Below are 17,983 nucleotides of genomic sequence, written 5' to 3'. Positions count from 1 at the left end.
CACTGTTAGTGACCTTGGCCATAGGGAGCAGTGATGCCTCTCTTTAACTCTGACCTGCAACGTGGAGCAGCAGCTGGGTCTCTTTTGCCATTCTGTGTGCACTCTGCTGCCTGCTACAGAATTCATCCCAATTAAATTTAGTTACCTTTGCACACGCTGAGGATTCTTGCATTCAGAATCCTGTACTTGCTAGGGAAAGAGGGAAACCTTCAGGTATGAAATAGATGTGCTGACTCTGCCTCTCTAGGGAACCTAAAGGAGTAATTCAGGTTTGGTAACTGGCTTTTTGAAGTTAATGGGATTAATTGCACCCCTGAGTTTTATTATAAAAAATTTGTCTTGAATGCCTGGAATGAGTAAAATCCATAAAAGCATATTTAGTATGGAATTAGAATGTGTGTTTATATACCCTTCAAAGTAATAATGCCTATAGCATTTGAAAGTTGGGTAAGAAGTGAATTGATTTTGAGATACAACTTGAGCACTAAATTCTGGAGGTTTGGTGAAGAATTGAGAACATTGTTGTTCTTCTGTTTGTACATTCCTTTAATTGATTAAAATTCTACATTTACTTCTCTCAAGCTATGGATCAAAATAAAAATTAAATACTTTCACTCATCCTTCTGCAAAATAAAAAATAGTTGATGCTGATTTTATGTACTGCTCTGTAACAGTGCTATTGTGCTGAAGGTGCTTGAAAGTGCTTGAAGGAAACTTTTTGTAAACTGTTGTATTGGTGGGTATTACTGTGGATGAACCATCTGTATACCTTTTGTAATGGTGTATGGATTCCAGATAAATGTGCACGTGCTTCTTCCATCGCTGGATTTCTTCTCTTACATTTTAATAATTGCCCATTCCTGCACATCTGAATAGCAGCTTGTTTTTTCTTCTCATTTCCTTGGAGGCTGGAGAAGAGGTATATTTTCCAGATAAATTTCTGTCAAGAAAAATTGCTAACAAGTACTGCATTCTAAAATAATTAATGTGTAATATACATCATTGTATATGAGAAATGAATGAAATTTAATCCATACAACATTTCGTGTAAGTGTCACACAGGATCTTGGTGCACAACAAAGCACATGAGTTCATTTTGGTTATTTGAAGAAAGTTCTAAAATACACATTGAAGTTGCTATAGAAGTTGAGCATTGACCCTAGTTACAGCTGAATTCCAAACTACAAATCCTGACTGGAGGTCAAGTACCCCACAGCAAAGGAGATGTTCTTGGAAGTAATTTTGAAAGGCATTAAGATGAGCCTGTTAATAATTCTCAGATATTTGTATACCTCTTAGAAACCTGTGTTTTCTTCCTTTCTAACTGAGGAAAAGTAATTTCAGGTTTGAGCAGGGTGGAGTTATTTTTTCATGTATGTGTCTCTTTCCCCCTGGCCCCCGCTGCCATTTTCTGAGATCTGCCTACTGTAACCTTCTTCTTTTTTCTATTGATACAGTGGAGTACTAATCATAATATGTATAACTTATCTTTCATTATTAGTTTATTTAATCCTGAATGGATTTTGGAGAAAAAAAGGAATCAGAGAAGGAATGCAGCAGAATCCAGCATTTATCTTGCATAGAACAGTTTGTTCAAAGTAGTGTGTGTGTGTGTGTGTATATGCATATATGTGCATACACATTTTTAAGAACATGCCTCCTGATATTCTCAGATCACAGAAATGAAAAATATCATGGGCTCTCTGTATCTTGACAGAAATATAGTTTTGCTGGTATATGTAATAAATGTCTCCTTTTTAGTGGACCCCAGTTTTGGAAAGAAGCCTGTCTTCTATGTATTTCTGTGATCTGGGGACTTCCAAATATGATTTACGTCATATAAGAAAGTTGTCCAAATGAAACAGTATTTCTGCACTGACAATCTGCAGTTATGGTTCCATTTTCCAGTGTCTTCACCCTCATTTTTTAGAGTATGGTGCTCGTAACACCAAGATTGTGGGTTCCATCCCCATGAGGGCCATTCCCTTAAGAGTTGAATCGATGATCCTTGTTGAGTCCCTTCCAACTCAGAATGTGCTGTGGTTCTGTGATTGATTCATTATTAACTTTAGCTGCATGTACAGACTTATTCTTATAGACATGGCTGTAGAAGCAAGAACATCTGTTAATAATGATAACACATATCATTGCAGAATCTGCATTTTAAGATCTTAGCTAGCTAACTCTGTATTTTGAAAACTTTAAAGAAAAATGTGGATTTGGTATGGTAATAGAGGTCTTCAATTTGTAAACTGTATTTGTCTCCTAAGTCTCCCCAAGCATCTGTAAAGTGATTAACATAATCATGCATTGTTTACATAATGGAATTGCAGAATGTTTCCTGGTTTTCCTTAAAATAGCCTCTTCTCCTTATGCACACCTGCCTCTTGTTCACTATGGTTAAAAAAAAAAAAAAGGCGCCCCTAGGTGAGAATACTTAAGCTTAATGACATGCATTAAAGAAATCCAAGCCTTTTATTAACTAATTGAACTTCATTGGATACTAAATGTGGACTTTGAAGTCATCTTTAGACTATTGACATTCTTTTAAGAACATCTAATTGTATGGCTACAAACTGAAGCTAAGTATCATGAGCTATCCTTAGAATATATCAGTGCCCAAGACATGCAGCATTTAATCCTCTATTATGGTGCAATAAACCTCATTTTTCTTGGATGACGTTTAATGAATATAATGGCAGTCCATAATAGGTTACTATATGTCACAGATAATGATCTTCACACAGACAAGATTCCTTCAGTCCTTGTTCCTGGATATTATTTCCTGTCCAATTATATCTCGTAACTCTGCTTACAACTTTTGTCTTGCAAATTTTCCCTTGCTTTATGTTGTGTTAATTTCATCCATTTGTCATATGTATTTTGAAAGTAAATAATGGTTATGTTGAGTTCCGAGGGCTATAAGCAATCAGGTATCAATCACTTTATGCTCATTGCTGTCCCATTGTGAAATGACGCATCAGGCTCAAAAACTGTGTGCTATTAAAAGACTCTGGAACAAAAAAGGGAGTCATGGGAATGTTGCCCTCTTAAGTAATTGTGATATTATTATGTACAAACCTTCTCATGTTTTAAAAATCTCCTCTGGAACAGTTCTGACATAGTTCAGATCTTAAGGATGCAATGTCCAAGCATGATCCAGCAGAGCAGGGTGCATAAAACAAATTGTCCTGTACTGCTTGTCTTTTGGATCTCTGTCTCCCATTTCTTCTCATTTTGTTTAAGGTCCAGTGTGGGTCACTCAAGGACTTTTCCACAGTGTTTTAGTGTCTCTTTAATTTATGGGGTGTCTGGGATGAGAGAATGGCTGTTATTCATTCCTATCATATCTGGTTTCAGACAGGTGAGAACACCTGGACAGAACATTTGCATGATCAGAGTCAACTGCAGTCTAACCTAGAGAATGTGCTGTTTATAGTACAGAGTATTTGATTAAAAATAAAATTGGTGTAGAGTGCAGATGAAAAGTCAGGGTTGTACTGGGCTTATATTCCTCCTGTAGAGGTGATCTGAAAATCATGTCATGACTGTTGCTAGCTCTGGTGTGTAACTTTGGTGAATGTATTGAATGTTTATTAAAAACCATTTGGCTGTGCCCATATGAGTTTGAGTTCATACTATGATTTCTATGTTGCTATATGGCATTTAAAATATTTTTTTTACTTGAACTACATGAATTTGAGTTTTGAGTTATTATATTAACGTTAAGGCTAAGGATGACACTGAACCTTAATTGTTATTCGGTTTGTTTCACAAAGGTCTACACTTATCAAATTTGAGGCAGGACTTTTTCACAGGTAGGTGTGCCCTTGAAGTTGGCACATCTTGCTCACGTGACTAACCAGGCTCACTAATGCACTCTTGCTTTTACATGATTGATGCTTCCTCTGAGCATTAGTGGTCTGGGAACTCTTTGACATGGATGCCCTGTGTTCAGCCTGCTGCATGCTGCCTGCCTGAAATTATGCTTGTGTTTATACTGGATTTGAAAGGCTTCTCCTGCTTCCCTAAGAGCCATCCCTTTCTCTCTAGCAATTACTATTTACAACACAACAGAACAGTAATCTCTGAAGCAGTGCTGGTAATTATAAGTGGGCAGCATTTGGGCAGGTGTGCTTGGTATGGCAGCACTAGGCAGCTGCAGCCACTGGGCCAGCTGTTGGCCTGCTGAGCTGCACAGCTGGATCCTGCCCACGGCAGCACGGCTTCTGCTGCCCAGAGTGTCAGAACCCACAATGTCCCTTGGACACTCTTGGATGTTCCGGGCCCAGGTCAGAAGCATTTGAGACCCTGGAATGCAGCCACAGACCCCTGTGGCTTTGAACCTGATCCATGGAACAATTTACCAACCTTGCAGGAAGAACAAGAAATCACGAAGGTTTAGATATTGTAGTAGAAGTAGTCACAAAGGGAAAGGAAGAGATTTTGAGTGCTGTACAGGGGGGTTTTAGGCCTTGTACAGTAGAAGTAGTCACAAAGTGAGAGGAAGAGTTTTTGAGTGCTGTACAGGGGGGTTTTAGGCCTTGTACAGAGGGGTCTGAGTTTTGTACATGGGGGTCAGAAGTTCTAAGATGGAGGGACTTGGGTGTGCCCTGTCCTTCTTCCTTCTCCTTCCTAACCTCCATGTTCTTGGTGATGTTGGCATTCACAGATTGATTTAGAGTAGAAAGTCACTGTTCAATATAGGTGATGGGCATTGGGGGAAAACCATAAACATCTAACACGTAATGTATGATATAAAAGAGGGCACCAGCCCCCTGGGTGTCGGAGTGTGCCTTTGCCTGACTGCTGAAGGACTGCAGCAGCTCAGGGAGAAATCTTTTAGATAACACACAATAAACTACCTTGACAACGGACGACAGAAGACTACTGAGTCTTTCTTTGGAGACACGGGTTGGAGGAGAGACATTTCCATCTTTTGGGGTCACCCCAATCTGGGGGTGGAGCAAGGTGACAGGTCAGATCTGGGGTTTCTGGGGAGTCCTTGGAGCAGCCCCACTCAGAGCTGTGCCAGTGTCTGGATTTAAAGATGCAGGTCAGCAGTGTGAGAAGACACAATCCATAGGCTTGGCTTGCTATACACCTCCTCTGGCCCTGGAAGTCACTGGTGAGTTGACAGCCTACTTGTGCTGCTGCTGATCTGTATTTTTGTATGCTGGTGATCCAAATGTAATTTCACATTGGTAATTTCATCTGTATTTTATAAAATTTTTGGTGTGTTTAGTGGTTTAACATAGCAGTTTATAAGTGGCAATAAATTAGCAAATTTGTATTATACTTGCAAACTTGTTCGGAACCTCAAATGAAGTGTTAGTAACCTTCACAGGATTACAGTGTAAACTTTGGAGAAATATGATGAAGTGGATCAATGCTTGCAATTTAAAAAACAAATTGAAAAGGAATCAATATTCAAAACGTTTTGAATCCTAATAGCCTTATTCTTTGTGATTTCTGCAACCCTAGTTTGGAGGAATACTGTTCAGCTTAAAGAACTGATAGATCATATCCATTGATGATGATGATAATAATAAGGATAATAGTGAGGCAATTATTTCTAAATCAAATTTGTGCTATAATTTGCTTTTTACAGCTGAATAAAGAATTCAATATTTTTGTAAAGTACTTTCTATCTGGTGTTTTGTACACAAAATCCAATTCACTTTGTAAGAGGTAAAATGTACTATTCTTTTCTCTTTCTTTTCTCACAAAAATGTCAATAAACCTGTTTCTTTTGGTCAGGAATTAATGAAGAAAAAATCCTGAAACATATGAATTAGCTTTTTATTTGTATAGAATTTTAATGATGAGATGAAAAAACAGTTCTAGGTGATAAAACTTAATCAGCAATTAGCAAAGTAGTGCTACTTGTGTGTCCCACAAACTGCTCTTCGTCATGTCACTCTGTGGATTTTTTTTTAAACTCTAGATATCTACTTAATCTTATTGTCACTATGGCAGCAATAAAACCTTAAATCTCTTGTTCTTCCTATTAAATATATCACTTTGTTAGAGATGGCATTTATCTGTAAATTTATCAATAGGAAACTCAATACTAATTTCTTTTTTAAAAAAAGGACCAAAAGATGATCATATCAGCTTTGTCAGCCTCAGCTGGAAAAAGAGTCCAGTTCTTATAACAAATAAGAAGTTATAAGAAGTTCTTATAACATATCACTCCAGTTCTTATAACAAATAGGTGCTCTATTATTAAAGTGAAAAACTTTATTAGTCTGGCTTCCTCCAAAAGCAACATGTGTACATCTAAGGCCCATTAAATGTTACTTGTAAAATGTCTACTCTATGCACACTGCTGCATGTTTTATTCAAGTGCGGGGATTGATAAGTGCTGCTAACTGCATCTTAGGTGGCTGTATTCTCTTTCCTGACTTTCTGTGGTCATTAGAAACAGTGATCTTGAAATCTTGTGCTCTCTTCACTGACTTGAGGTTGAAGGGTCCAGTTTTCCCAAGGACAAATAGGAATATAGATATTTTTTTTTAAGCTGTTGGTTGTTGTTTCGTTTTAGACTGTCAAATGTGAAGGGTGTTGCAGTGGATTTCTCACTCGAGTTCCTGTACTGAAAAATGTTTTCAGTAATATGTTCTACTTTATGAGGAAAAAATCCAACTTTCTCCCTGCTATGTTTCTTTAGCTTCTGTCATAATAGGAATTAATATGAATAACAGATGTATGGAAGAGAGAAAAGCCATAGCAGTGAATTGTTTCCTTGTTGCAGGTTAACAAAGCCCTTGTCGTTTGCGGATTGTGTTGGGGATGAATTGCCATGGGGATGGGAAGCCGCATATGATCCTCAGATTGGTGTGTACTACATCGACCACATCAACCGTAAGTACTTTTTGATTTGCCATGTTGGTTATAAAAGACAACTCATCTTCATTAGACTCAGAATTCTTGATTAGAATCAAAATTCTGAGGAAAAATTGCTCTTTGGTATAACATTATTGACTTTAAAATGCTTACAAGAAAATCTGCTGGTACAAAATGGCTACATCTGTTTCTTTATATGTTTCTAATTGCATGGTAATTATGTCTAAATCATGTAAAACTAGCAAAATATGAAATGCAATGCTATTTAGGCCTACTGAAATAAATGTATTCCTGAAAGCATTTCTATTTTCTCTTTATATATTTATTAATCCATATTGATATGTTTTTCTATATTCCCAGAAATAGTCTTTAACAGCACAATAGCAAAGGTTCTATTTGAGATCAACACCTGAATCTAGGTACATGCATCTGTGCTAGCAGTACCTATACTTACGTAAAAATTAGAAGGTATCTACAGGCATTTCAGTGCTTAAAGTTAGCAGAGGCAACTGCACAAGGTCAGTAGATGTGGCATGGACAGTAAGAGACCAGTGGCCTTCTGAATGGCATCTCAAATGTCTGGGCAAGTGAATCCACCCTGCCTTGTCTAAGCCACTTTTGCAGTCACTAGATCTCTAGTCAGTACAGTTGGTGTAATGTAAAATGTGATGTAGCTGACTGGTTGGCTGTCTGCTTTGCAGATGAGACGATTTAACCTCCTTTGGTTGGGTTGGACTAGAATATTGAACTGGATCCCACCCAATAACCTCATTTGTGCTCTTACAAAGCCTTGCTTTGCAGTGAGAGTCCTCCGATCTTACAAATGGTGTTAGACACTCATGAACTTTTAAACATACAAGCGTCCTTGGTTAAATTCAAAAGGTGAAGAAAGTAAAGGATTTTCTTCTGACTCTAAATGAGATTATCAGCTTAAACTTGTCTCTAACTTCTGCTTTGGCCAAAATTATAGGGCCTACACCAGTAAAATTTTGAGAGCCAAGTTGCATTTCTGGGTGTTCTGAGAGTGCTTTCAGATCACTGTGCCCTGATAATTATGCTCTTTTTATTTTATGCATGTTCAAAATTTTTTATCAGCTCTAAAAACCTCTTGTAGCTTTGTTGCCTGTTTTGTTTGGTGTTTTTTTCTTGTTTTTTTTTTTAAGAAAGACTTTAAATGCTTTACTCTTAAATGTTACTCCTATGCATTGAAAATGAATTCCTTAATATTAGGAGCTATCCATGGTTTGAAATTTTGGTATACTTAAAGGTAGTTTCCATCCCTTGTTTGTTCAGTAGTGCACTTGATTCATCTTATATTAATATATGTATTCCTTTGTAGCAATTTCAGTGAAATTTATTTTGTAAAGTGGTGTATTTTAGTTTAGTACACTGCATTTTGCTCAGTGTTTTGGTGAGAGTACTCTTCCATTGCTGGGTGGTAAACTGCATAAGAATCTTACAAGTAGGTAATTTGTTTGATGCATCAAATATGGAGATTATAACTTCTACTTCATCTGACTAGGATGTATGCAATATTTTGATGCTATTGAAATCTCTGGTATGGAGGTCACTTGAAATGAGTGGAGAAAAGCCTTTCTAGAAAACAGTTTCTGTGTCTGCTTAGTGCTTTATTAGTTTTGTAACAAGTTGGATGTGCTGAGCATGCTTTTTGGATTTGAACTGTTACAATTCCCTGTCAGGACATTGGCTATGTTAGAACAAGGAAGACTCTTTTACTCTTTTGAAAGTGGTTTTGTTAATTCTCTCTGCTACTGGACAAAGAAGCCAAATGAGGGAGAAAAACTGTACCTACTGCTAGGAGGAATAACAAATAGATAGATGCCTGAAAAACAGGTTGGATAAAGTAGAATTTCAGGACTCATAAGTAGCAGCTTGAGGGATAGCACCTTGGGAAGAAATCTGCTCCCACGTGTTAGGTAGGGAGAGGTGACTAACGATGCTTCATGCTCACCGCCGTCTGGCTGGATTTATTTCAGCAAAATGTTTGAGGGAAGGTCCACTGAGTCTCTCCTTTTGCATCCCATAATTAATTATTCTGAACAACTTCTCTCTTATCTGTCCTTTTTTCTCATTTATTTTTCTAGTGTTGTTCCTTCTGTGTGCCTCTGTACAAAGCTACATTTGACCCAACTGTGAAGTTTCAGGTTGTCCACAGGACTTGGACCGGTTTTACTATGATGGCTCCAATTTTGTTGTATTTCTCAAACCAGCCCAGTGAGCTATGGATGAGCAGGTTGTTATTCATGGTTGTTCCCTCCTTTTCTGTAAAAATTTGAGGCTGAAAATGTTAAGGGTGGAGTTTCCATTAATGATCAAATAGGTGCTTACTGCAGTGGATATTGACAAAACTCCCCAATAATTTAGAGAAAGCAATACTAGACTGTACCTTGCAAAGTTCTTAAACTTCTACTGAATTTCTGTAAGGTAATTTTTTTCAAAAATTATGTAAATCAATGTACATATTATTTTTTTCAAAATATTTTCCTCATCTGTGCAATTATTTGTCTTGATCTTTTTCCTTCCCTTCTCTCACATAAACCTGAGAAAAGCCTACTCTTCTCTTCTGCAGAGGGTTAAGTGTTGTCTGTGAGCAGTCTGCAAATGTAGAACAACCCCTCAGATTCTTTTGGTGTCAATATGTTTGAAGATAATTAAGTTTTATTATAATCTCACCTTTTCTGTATTTTCTACATTTAATTTTTTCACCCCCAAATACAGTTTGGGTTTTTCAACAGCCTTAGAGCTTTCTCATCACCTTTTTGGATAATGGAACCCACTTTGAGAAGCACTGACTGAGGTCATTATTTTATGAATATATTACCCCAATTAGGAGTTTTAATGTGATGCTTTCAGCTTCAAGGGACACCAGATTACAGGCCATCTGGCAAGGCAGAACATGCATATGATCTGGGTAGCTAATACCGTAAGAACTTAAATGCTTACCCTGTGCCTCAGTAGCACCCTTTGTTAGAGGATGACTGAAAGGATATTATTTGGTGGGCAGGGCCTGAGGAGTTTGTTATGTGCAAGATCCTTATTACTGTGGTTTGGGAGAGGCCAAAGATTTTATGATTTGTGCTGTTCACTCCTATAATCATTATTGCATACCTGTTCTCATGTGTTCATCTACTTCAGCTAGTTTGCTAACATTTACTAATTTTGCTAAACAACATAGTTAGGAACTCAAGGCAATACTAAAAGTAACACCTAAGCATTACTCCACTTTATTTCATATATCTGCAGGTGAAGTCATCACTTTCAAATTTTTCCAATTCTTCTGTAGGGTTTCCCACATCAAGCTTTAAGTGTCTTGTAAGAGATGTAAACATTTATGTTCTTAGAGCTTGGATTTGCAAACACCTTTAAGCTGATATAATCTTTGAAAGTATTGGTCCTGCTCTGTTGCTGCCTTTGTCCTTTTGTTCTGTTTCTGCAATGTTTTTGCTTATACTGCCATGAACATTTGCATGGCCAGACAGTGAATCAGATCAGGGAGTTGATTCAAGTTGAAACTAATCTGGTATTGGGAAAAAAAAAAAAAAAAAAAAAAAAGCTGCTATTTGTTCTCCTTTCCACACCTCTATTTATGCAAGCAAGAAAATGAAGGTGACCTGGGGATATGAATGAACAGTCAGGTGGAAGAGATGGAGGATAGCTACTTTTCATAGTAGCAGTGGTTAAAGGCATTTTGAAATTACACCCTTGAATTTTCATCTGTTCCGTGCCAGAAAACAGTTTTGACTCTGAGGCTGTGATTTCCAGGTGCATTTCTCAGGTGGTGGTGGCAGCTGAAGTAGCAGTCATTGCTTGATCCAGTTCCTGTCCCCACATTGTGTCCGCATGAGGATATGCAATAAACATGGACAACAGGGAAGTGCTCTGCTCCCTGAGGTGTGAGTTGTTTTCCACCTCCTCTCCCTTCCCCCAGCTGCTCAGATTTTCTGATCTGGATCAGTCTATGGTATGTTTAGATGAACAGTTGTGGAGGTAATGGCAGAAAGAAAAGGAAACTTCTGTTTTGACATGCATGGTCTAAGGGGATCCCGTACTGTGACAAGTTCTGCCTTGCCCTCGGCAGCCTATCTGTTCCTAAATAATTTACCCCATTTACTTTCAATTCTTAGCTTCTCAGATAAGTCTCAGGAATAACAAGGCAAATGGTTGTTTTCTTCATTGCATTGATCTAGTTAACTCATAAAACAAATACTCTGCTGTTAGTAATGTTTAGGGGCAAAGGTAGCAGAATGGCAATGAGTGACAGCATTTAAAAGATAATGATAGGAAGGAGTAGTTTTTCCTAGCCCTGTACAATTTCAGACCATCACATCACTTTCTTTTTGCCAGTCTGTGCTTTTTATTCAGTATGATGATTCTTCTCCCTGAACTCCACCCAGCACTTTTCTTCAAAATGGAGTTGGACAGCTATCTTCTCTTCTCTGCTTCTGCAGCTTCTCCCTACTTAATTTTAACTGTCCCTTTTGGAAGCATGAATGTGTCTTTCCCAGAAACATCCTTCTATCACTGTTTCATTCAGAAGGAAAAGGAAAATTGAGTCAGTCATGCTAAAAAAAAAAAAAGTGAAAAGACTAGCTATTTACACTGTTTCATACTTGCAGAACAATGTTTTAACTATAAGAGTTCTATTTCTTGTTGTAATCTTAAAAGGTTTTCATGCTAGTTTATGCTTGTGCAACTGGTTTATCTGACACAGGGACTTTTGTGGGCAGACTGCTCCAGCCTGGGAGTCTAGTACATCTGTATCTATGAAGGTAGGACAGATTGATTTTCAGAAAAGGAAGAACCTGAAAATCCCACCACGAGTCTGTAATTACCAATAGCTTGAGGAAGTCAAATGGCATATCATCACAAATGTGCCTTGTTTGTTCCTGTGACCTACCACCATCTTCTAAGCAAGTGGTGGCATGCAGTCAATTGTGAAGACTCTTTGCTGTCAGCCAATGCATGTGGCAGAAACCCAAGTGCGGTATGTCTTACACTGAATCTTTTTTGTAGGTATTTTATCTGCATTCTGGCTGTAGGAAGGAATTAGAGTAATCTTGTGCATGCTGGCTACTGAAGGAGGGCTCAAGTAGTGAAGGCTCTGGGTAAAATATGGTTTTACCTGCTGGCATTTATGTAAAGATCATACTTGCATCATTTTCTTATGTCTTTGTTCTGCTAGCCTTAGCAGCAGAATATTACCTGCTTGCTTGATAATGTAGAACAAAATCCTCAAGAGTTTCTACTGCATTTCACTCTGAAATATATAAGCATATTCTGCCCCATATCTAGAGGAAACTAATAGTAAAAATATTTTAATTAATCTTTCTTAGAAATCTGCTCATACTTGGAGAGTATAGCTGGAAAAAGTTCTCATTTTCTCTCATTGCCCAAATTCAACCACAAAATTACTTAATGGAGAAGTGAAGAAAGTGTCTGGAAGAGAGGGGTCACTTTTTGTGTGAAAGTATGATGGCAGGAAACAAACTGTAGAGAAGTCAGTTTTGAACATACTCTAAATAATCTAGTTTTCATCCATGTCTCTCTTTAGAACCCATATTCCATTTAATTATGTGATAGAATGTGATTTTCTTTGAGTATCCAGCAATGTGTTAGATCATTTTTAATATGTCATCTTTCTGGCTTGCATGGTTTTACTGAAACTGCTGTCTCTGTAATGTGCAATTCTTTATTTTTTATGTACCTATTGAACAAAAATGTCAGTATGAAATGATGCAATATTTACTTGTGAAACCTTCCACAAATTTTTAAGTACAAATTGCTTTTATTGTTGTTTGAGTTTGAATTGCAAGTATTTTAAAAAGCAGGGGGAAAAATGAATAAAGAAAAAAAATTCAGAAAGCATTTGCCATGTAAACCATAAAGTACATTCCTTAAGACAGTCTAGTAACACTTGCTACTCTCCCTGAAACTAGCAAAAGTACTGGAGGATTGAAAGCCAGTTTGTTTATCAAGTCATGTGAGATATACTTGTAGAATAAACATATCCATAGTGATTACATAATGTTGTTGATAAAAATGCTTTCATCAACTACCACTTAGCTAAATTGTACTATCCTGTGGTAGCTGGTGTCCAACAACATTTTTCCTTTTTTGATATTATATGTCAAAGGGTTGTTCTCGGTTTTGTTGTGCCATCTTGAGACATTTTTGTGTAAGTTACCGTTAAAATCTTGATTCTCCTTTGCTGTGCCTGGCCTTAGTTTGGCTTGCCTGTGCCCTTAACCAAGAGCTTGCCCTTAGCATGCAGTAGGATGCTTTGAAGGTATCTCCTTCTCAAACCACCTCCATGGAATAGGTTGTCATCCTGCCAAAGCAAAATTATTGAGGACTGTTGAAAAACCAATCTGTATTTAGCTTGCACACTTTCTTCAGCAGCTAGGTTCAGGAGAAGTTCCAGGGATGAGGGATCCTGAATGTAGTCAGCTGTTGTGTTTATGGGTTTGAGGTCTGCACAGCTCCCTTGAAGGTGGGGTTTGTTTGGCTGGAAGGGGTAGTCCTGAAATTATTATGCAAGATAACCAGAGATGTCAGGTACAGTGGAGTTATGTTTCCATCACTTATTGTATCAGGCAGAGAAATTGCCACCTTGACACAGAGTATCGAGCTCAACCATGACACAGAGCAGTAGCTCTGCACCAGTCACAGCTACCCTTTTCAGGGCTCAGCCACTGCAGTTCTGTTGCCTCCTATCTGGTAATCCAGGTTTCCAGGTTTGGGAATATTCCTGGAAGTTACTATGTGAGGGAGAAGGTACACAGTATTGATGAGTAGATCCATATTTAAGAATACAATGGATTACTAGATCTGTAAGTAGGCTTACTGATGCCAGAAAAAAGATCTTTCTCCAGCTGTGTTGTTCTTCCTTCTGGCTCATTGGACCTTTGATAACATGTCACAGCTCACCTAACCTACTAGCACATGATGTGTCTCCCTTCATGTCATCTTCTAGAGACAAGTAGTGTTTGGGTGGGCTTAGTACGTCAGATAGACTGTGCTGGATTGAGTAAGTACCAGACTGTGTATAGAGAACATGTGAACGTCTAATGGTGGGGACTGCGCGTTTGAGGTGACATGGTAGAAACCATCACTGACAAAAAAGAGAGCTATTACACAGCTCCAGCTGCGGCATGCAACTCTCCTCTGTTCTCCTTCCTACAGATCTTAGGCCTCTGGTCCTTATTTCTTGCCAGGTCAGCTAATTTCCCTTGGGATAGCCTCCCTTCCGAGATGGTGATTCTGCAACAGAATCACCAAACTGAAACTGAAATAATATGGGCATATGTTTAAACAGATGAGAGTTCTCTCTTCAGAATGAAAAGTGTGTCATTGTTTTGTCTCCTCTTGGTGTATATGTGTCCTCCTCAAGTAGCAATCTAGCATACCTGGATTGTTTTTTTTAGAGGTACTTCTTGACAGTATGTGTTCTCTAACTGTGTTGCCTGAATGCAACCGTCTCTGACTGAACACAACTTACATGTGTGTTGTTCTAGAGCCAGTCGACGCTGTTATTTTGTTTGGCAAGGGGAGATGTTGGAAAACTATTGCTTCCACATATTGTTAATCCTGGAGTAAAATGTCCAATTCTCTTATGTTTAGCAGTGGGGCGTCAGGGAGCCATTCTCTTCCCAGTGGGATTGTCTAGTGGGATTGTAATTCCATTTATTTTAGGGAAATACGATCTACTGCTGATAAAGTAATAGTTTCCTTCTGTTTAAGTAGACTGTAAAAATTTGGCAGAACTTCTTGATAGCAGACAGGAAAGTAACGTGAAAATATCTCATTTTAAAAAACTTGGCATGCCTGACTCTCACCTGTATCCAATGTATAATATATATCCTATGAATAATGACAAAGACATGCATAACATTGCTGCCCTTGAATCATGCTCTTGCCAAAGGAACAAACAAAACTTCCAAGACATAAAGTCAGTCCTGACATTTTGATTTTGAATTAATTGTTCTGGCCAGATTTTTTTCTTTTTTCCTGAGTTTAAGTGTATCAAACTTCGCTGGCAGTGAGCCAGGAAGAGTGCATTTCATGAATAGCAGTGTGATTAAAGCCAGCACAGCTTCCTCTTCTATGTTACAGGGCTGTGATCATTTCAGTGACAGGAATGTCCTCGGGTGGAGCGTGCCATCCTGCTATTTGTGTGGTTCCGCTGGGTGAGACCACAGAATTTCCCCCAGTGTAGGTAGTCACCCAGATCTTTAAAAATAGGAGGAAATAAACTGCTTGTTTATTGGGGTCTTTTAATAAATTTATTAACTATGCACTTGCAGTAATGTGTTTCAAGTTTAATTAATTGGTTTTAAATTAAGCTCTCTTAATAGAATTGAGTAATTTTGCTTTGCAAGAACCTTTGCTTACTTGATGCTAAATCCAGGTCAAATTAGAAATAAGTAACCTGAGCATTATGCACACTTCCATCCTCTTCATTCTGTTACTGTGGATCATTATTTTTGTATTGTGATTGGATAGAGGAAGTTGATATACACAATTGGTTTTTAAATATAAGTTGTGGTCTTCATAGAGCCTGATGAAGCCTACTTGTTTAAAGATAAATTTGAAGTAGATTCCTTTAGTTCATACCTAAGTTTATGCAGAAAATGTTGGAGGCCCTGCCAAGAGGAGGTGGTTTGTTCATTTTCCACTGTTGATTATTGAAGTCCCATTTGCATTTTCTAGAACAGATTCAGCTCTACAGCTCTGTCTAGCATTCATTACCAATGCTCACTTCCTCACCTTAGAAGCAGAAATAACATCTCATCTGGCTAGCTGGCAAGCTGCTGCATTATTCGTATCTGCCGCAGACAGGGTTATAGGGCATCCTGTTGCAGTCACCAGTGGGAACATTGATCTGCCTTACAAAAGAAATGAGATCTCCCTACTTTATTTTACATTAGCTGTTGAATAATAAGAGGAGGGAAAAGTCTGGATGTCCTTTGTGGTTTAAATCTCATTCTGGTTTAAGCATGAAGGGCTTCACAACTCATTTTCAAATGTTCAGGAAACTTTTCCCTCAACTACTTGCATGTAACTATCCCAATAATATTCTTGTGTGTACAAGTTTGACCTTAACAGCAGGTGCTTGAAACATTCTTGTCCAAGGAAAAAAAATCCTTATCTTTTCTGAGGCTTTACTCTGAGAAGTATAAATATTTGTTTTTTAAAGAGCGCTGCTTTAAAAAAATTATTGGCTCTTGGAAGGTATATGTTCTTAAATGAACATACTTTTCAATGCTACATTTCAAAATGTGCTACAAAACCATCCATAGTTCTGTCTTTGGGGGTTTTTTCCTCTATGGAGTAAACCTACTGATGAAAATAGAGATAACTGAAAAGTATAGATAACAAACATATGGTGCTGTTAGGCAGGCACATGTTTTTACAAATATGTATACATACATATATGTATATGAACAACTTGCCAGACAAGAGAGATGCATTTTTGGGTTTTATAATTCATACTATTTAAGAAGATTTCAGAGTAAAATTCTTGAGAGTCTTCTCTGTGTGATAAAAGTTGAGTAACAATTCTAGGATAGTCATTCCATACTGCTTTGCTTTTCCTATGGGAATGTATTTTCACAGCTGAGCATTTGTTCCAGAATAAATACATGCAGTTAGAATTGACTGAGAGTAATTTGACCAGCCAATGTACTTACACATGCAAATACCCAAACGTTGGTTTGCTGAAGTTAGTGTGCAGTTTTTTTTTAAATGCAGGGTCACCTTTAACTCATTTATGACTGTCAGTATAAAAGATGCTAGCTCATATAATCATAGTATTGTTTTGTACTCGCAGCTTGGAGACACAAAAAGGAAATGTTTGTATTTGTCAGCAATGGAAAATAATGTGTTGTTGATCAGCTTTGTCCTTCTCTCGCAGTCACAAGGACAGGGCATCTGTAGGCCACGCTTTAGAACTCTGCGGGCTACATTTGGTCTTTGGGCTGCATGTTGAGCAATCCTCACTTAAAACCTACAAAGCAATTACCTACAACATGCTCGAAGATGAGACCTTCCAATCTTGTAAGATTATTTGGTGTCTGCTGGTTGCACTCTTAAAACACAATCACATCATTACATTCATCTAAAAAACCACCATAACTGCATTTATCGTATTTGATCATTGACCCATGAGAATTCTGCTTCATGCTCTTCAACCTGCTTCACAAAAAAGGACAACTCTGGAAACCAGCACTTCTTATCTTGTGTAAATAACTGTGAATGTGCAGTGTGTTAAAGCACAACAACAATAAGTGGGCACAGATAGGAACATGTGTTGACCATTTAGGAGAGAAAAGGTATCGATTTGCTTCTTTGTGTGCCCAATACCTTTGTGTAAAAGAGCAGGTGGCTATAAACACGGATGTATGTGTATGTGTGTCTGTAGTTATAGGTGTTTTTTTTTGGAGAGAGTGTTCCTGTTGGGGTTATTGGAAAACCAACTGTGTATAAAGCATTTCTGCTTTAATCTTTTATGTGCCACACTTGGGTTTATGTGGGTTATACTTGCTATGCATTCATTGTGCACATCCAAGAAATGCCTTTCCCAAGTAGAAATGTCACATTTGTAAAAGGTGGAGGGAGTGTGTTTATGTATTTAATTGTTTTTAAATGCATCAGTAGTTCCATAGCGCGTGTCAGTTTAGGATTCTACAGGGTTTGTTATATGGGATGCTGCTTTTTCTTTGTATGTCTTTCTGTTATTGTGATATTAACAGGAGAAAATGCTTTTGAAAAGCTGGTAGTTAGTCACTATTAGAAATTGTTATTAACCAGATCCTGTCTTTATCAGCTTTTGCTGTTACAAAATATGTTTTCTTACATGGAGTTGAAAGAGTGCCTTCTCCCAAGAGTGCCCTTCAGCTGCAGTATAGAGTAATCACGTTGGTTCGGCTGCAGTTATTTTTTCTCTCCACATCTTCAGCCACTTGTTCCCATTTTTCCCCCCTACATTGATTCCCACAGTAAAGCAATTCAGAGGACTAAAGTGGCAGAAATCTGACCCAGAGAATAAATGTGCCTCCTACCTTTGCAGAAAAATTCTGAAGTAAATACTTTGCACTTAAATATTTTGGTACTG

At 37.9% G+C, this 17,983-nt stretch overlaps 1 protein-coding gene across 2 annotated transcripts in view; it reads left to right on the top strand.

The window, feature by feature from the left end:
* Window positions 1-17,983, top strand: part of WWC2 (WW and C2 domain containing 2) — a 94,729-nt gene that overhangs the window by 28,724 nt on the left and 48,022 nt on the right. For both annotated transcript variants that reach the window (XM_068187003.1, XM_068187004.1), the window contains exon 2: window positions 6,758-6,867. In XM_068187003.1, coding sequence (XP_068043104.1) covers window positions 6,758-6,867 — 110 coding nt within the window. The remainder of the gene's footprint in view (window positions 1-6,757; window positions 6,868-17,983) is intronic.

This window comes from Anomalospiza imberbis, chromosome 4 (genome assembly GCF_031753505.1).
Source record: "Anomalospiza imberbis isolate Cuckoo-Finch-1a 21T00152 chromosome 4, ASM3175350v1, whole genome shotgun sequence".
NCBI classification, from domain to species: Eukaryota; Metazoa; Chordata; class Aves; order Passeriformes; family Viduidae; genus Anomalospiza; species Anomalospiza imberbis.
This window is presented reverse-complemented; position numbering and strand designations above follow the sequence as displayed.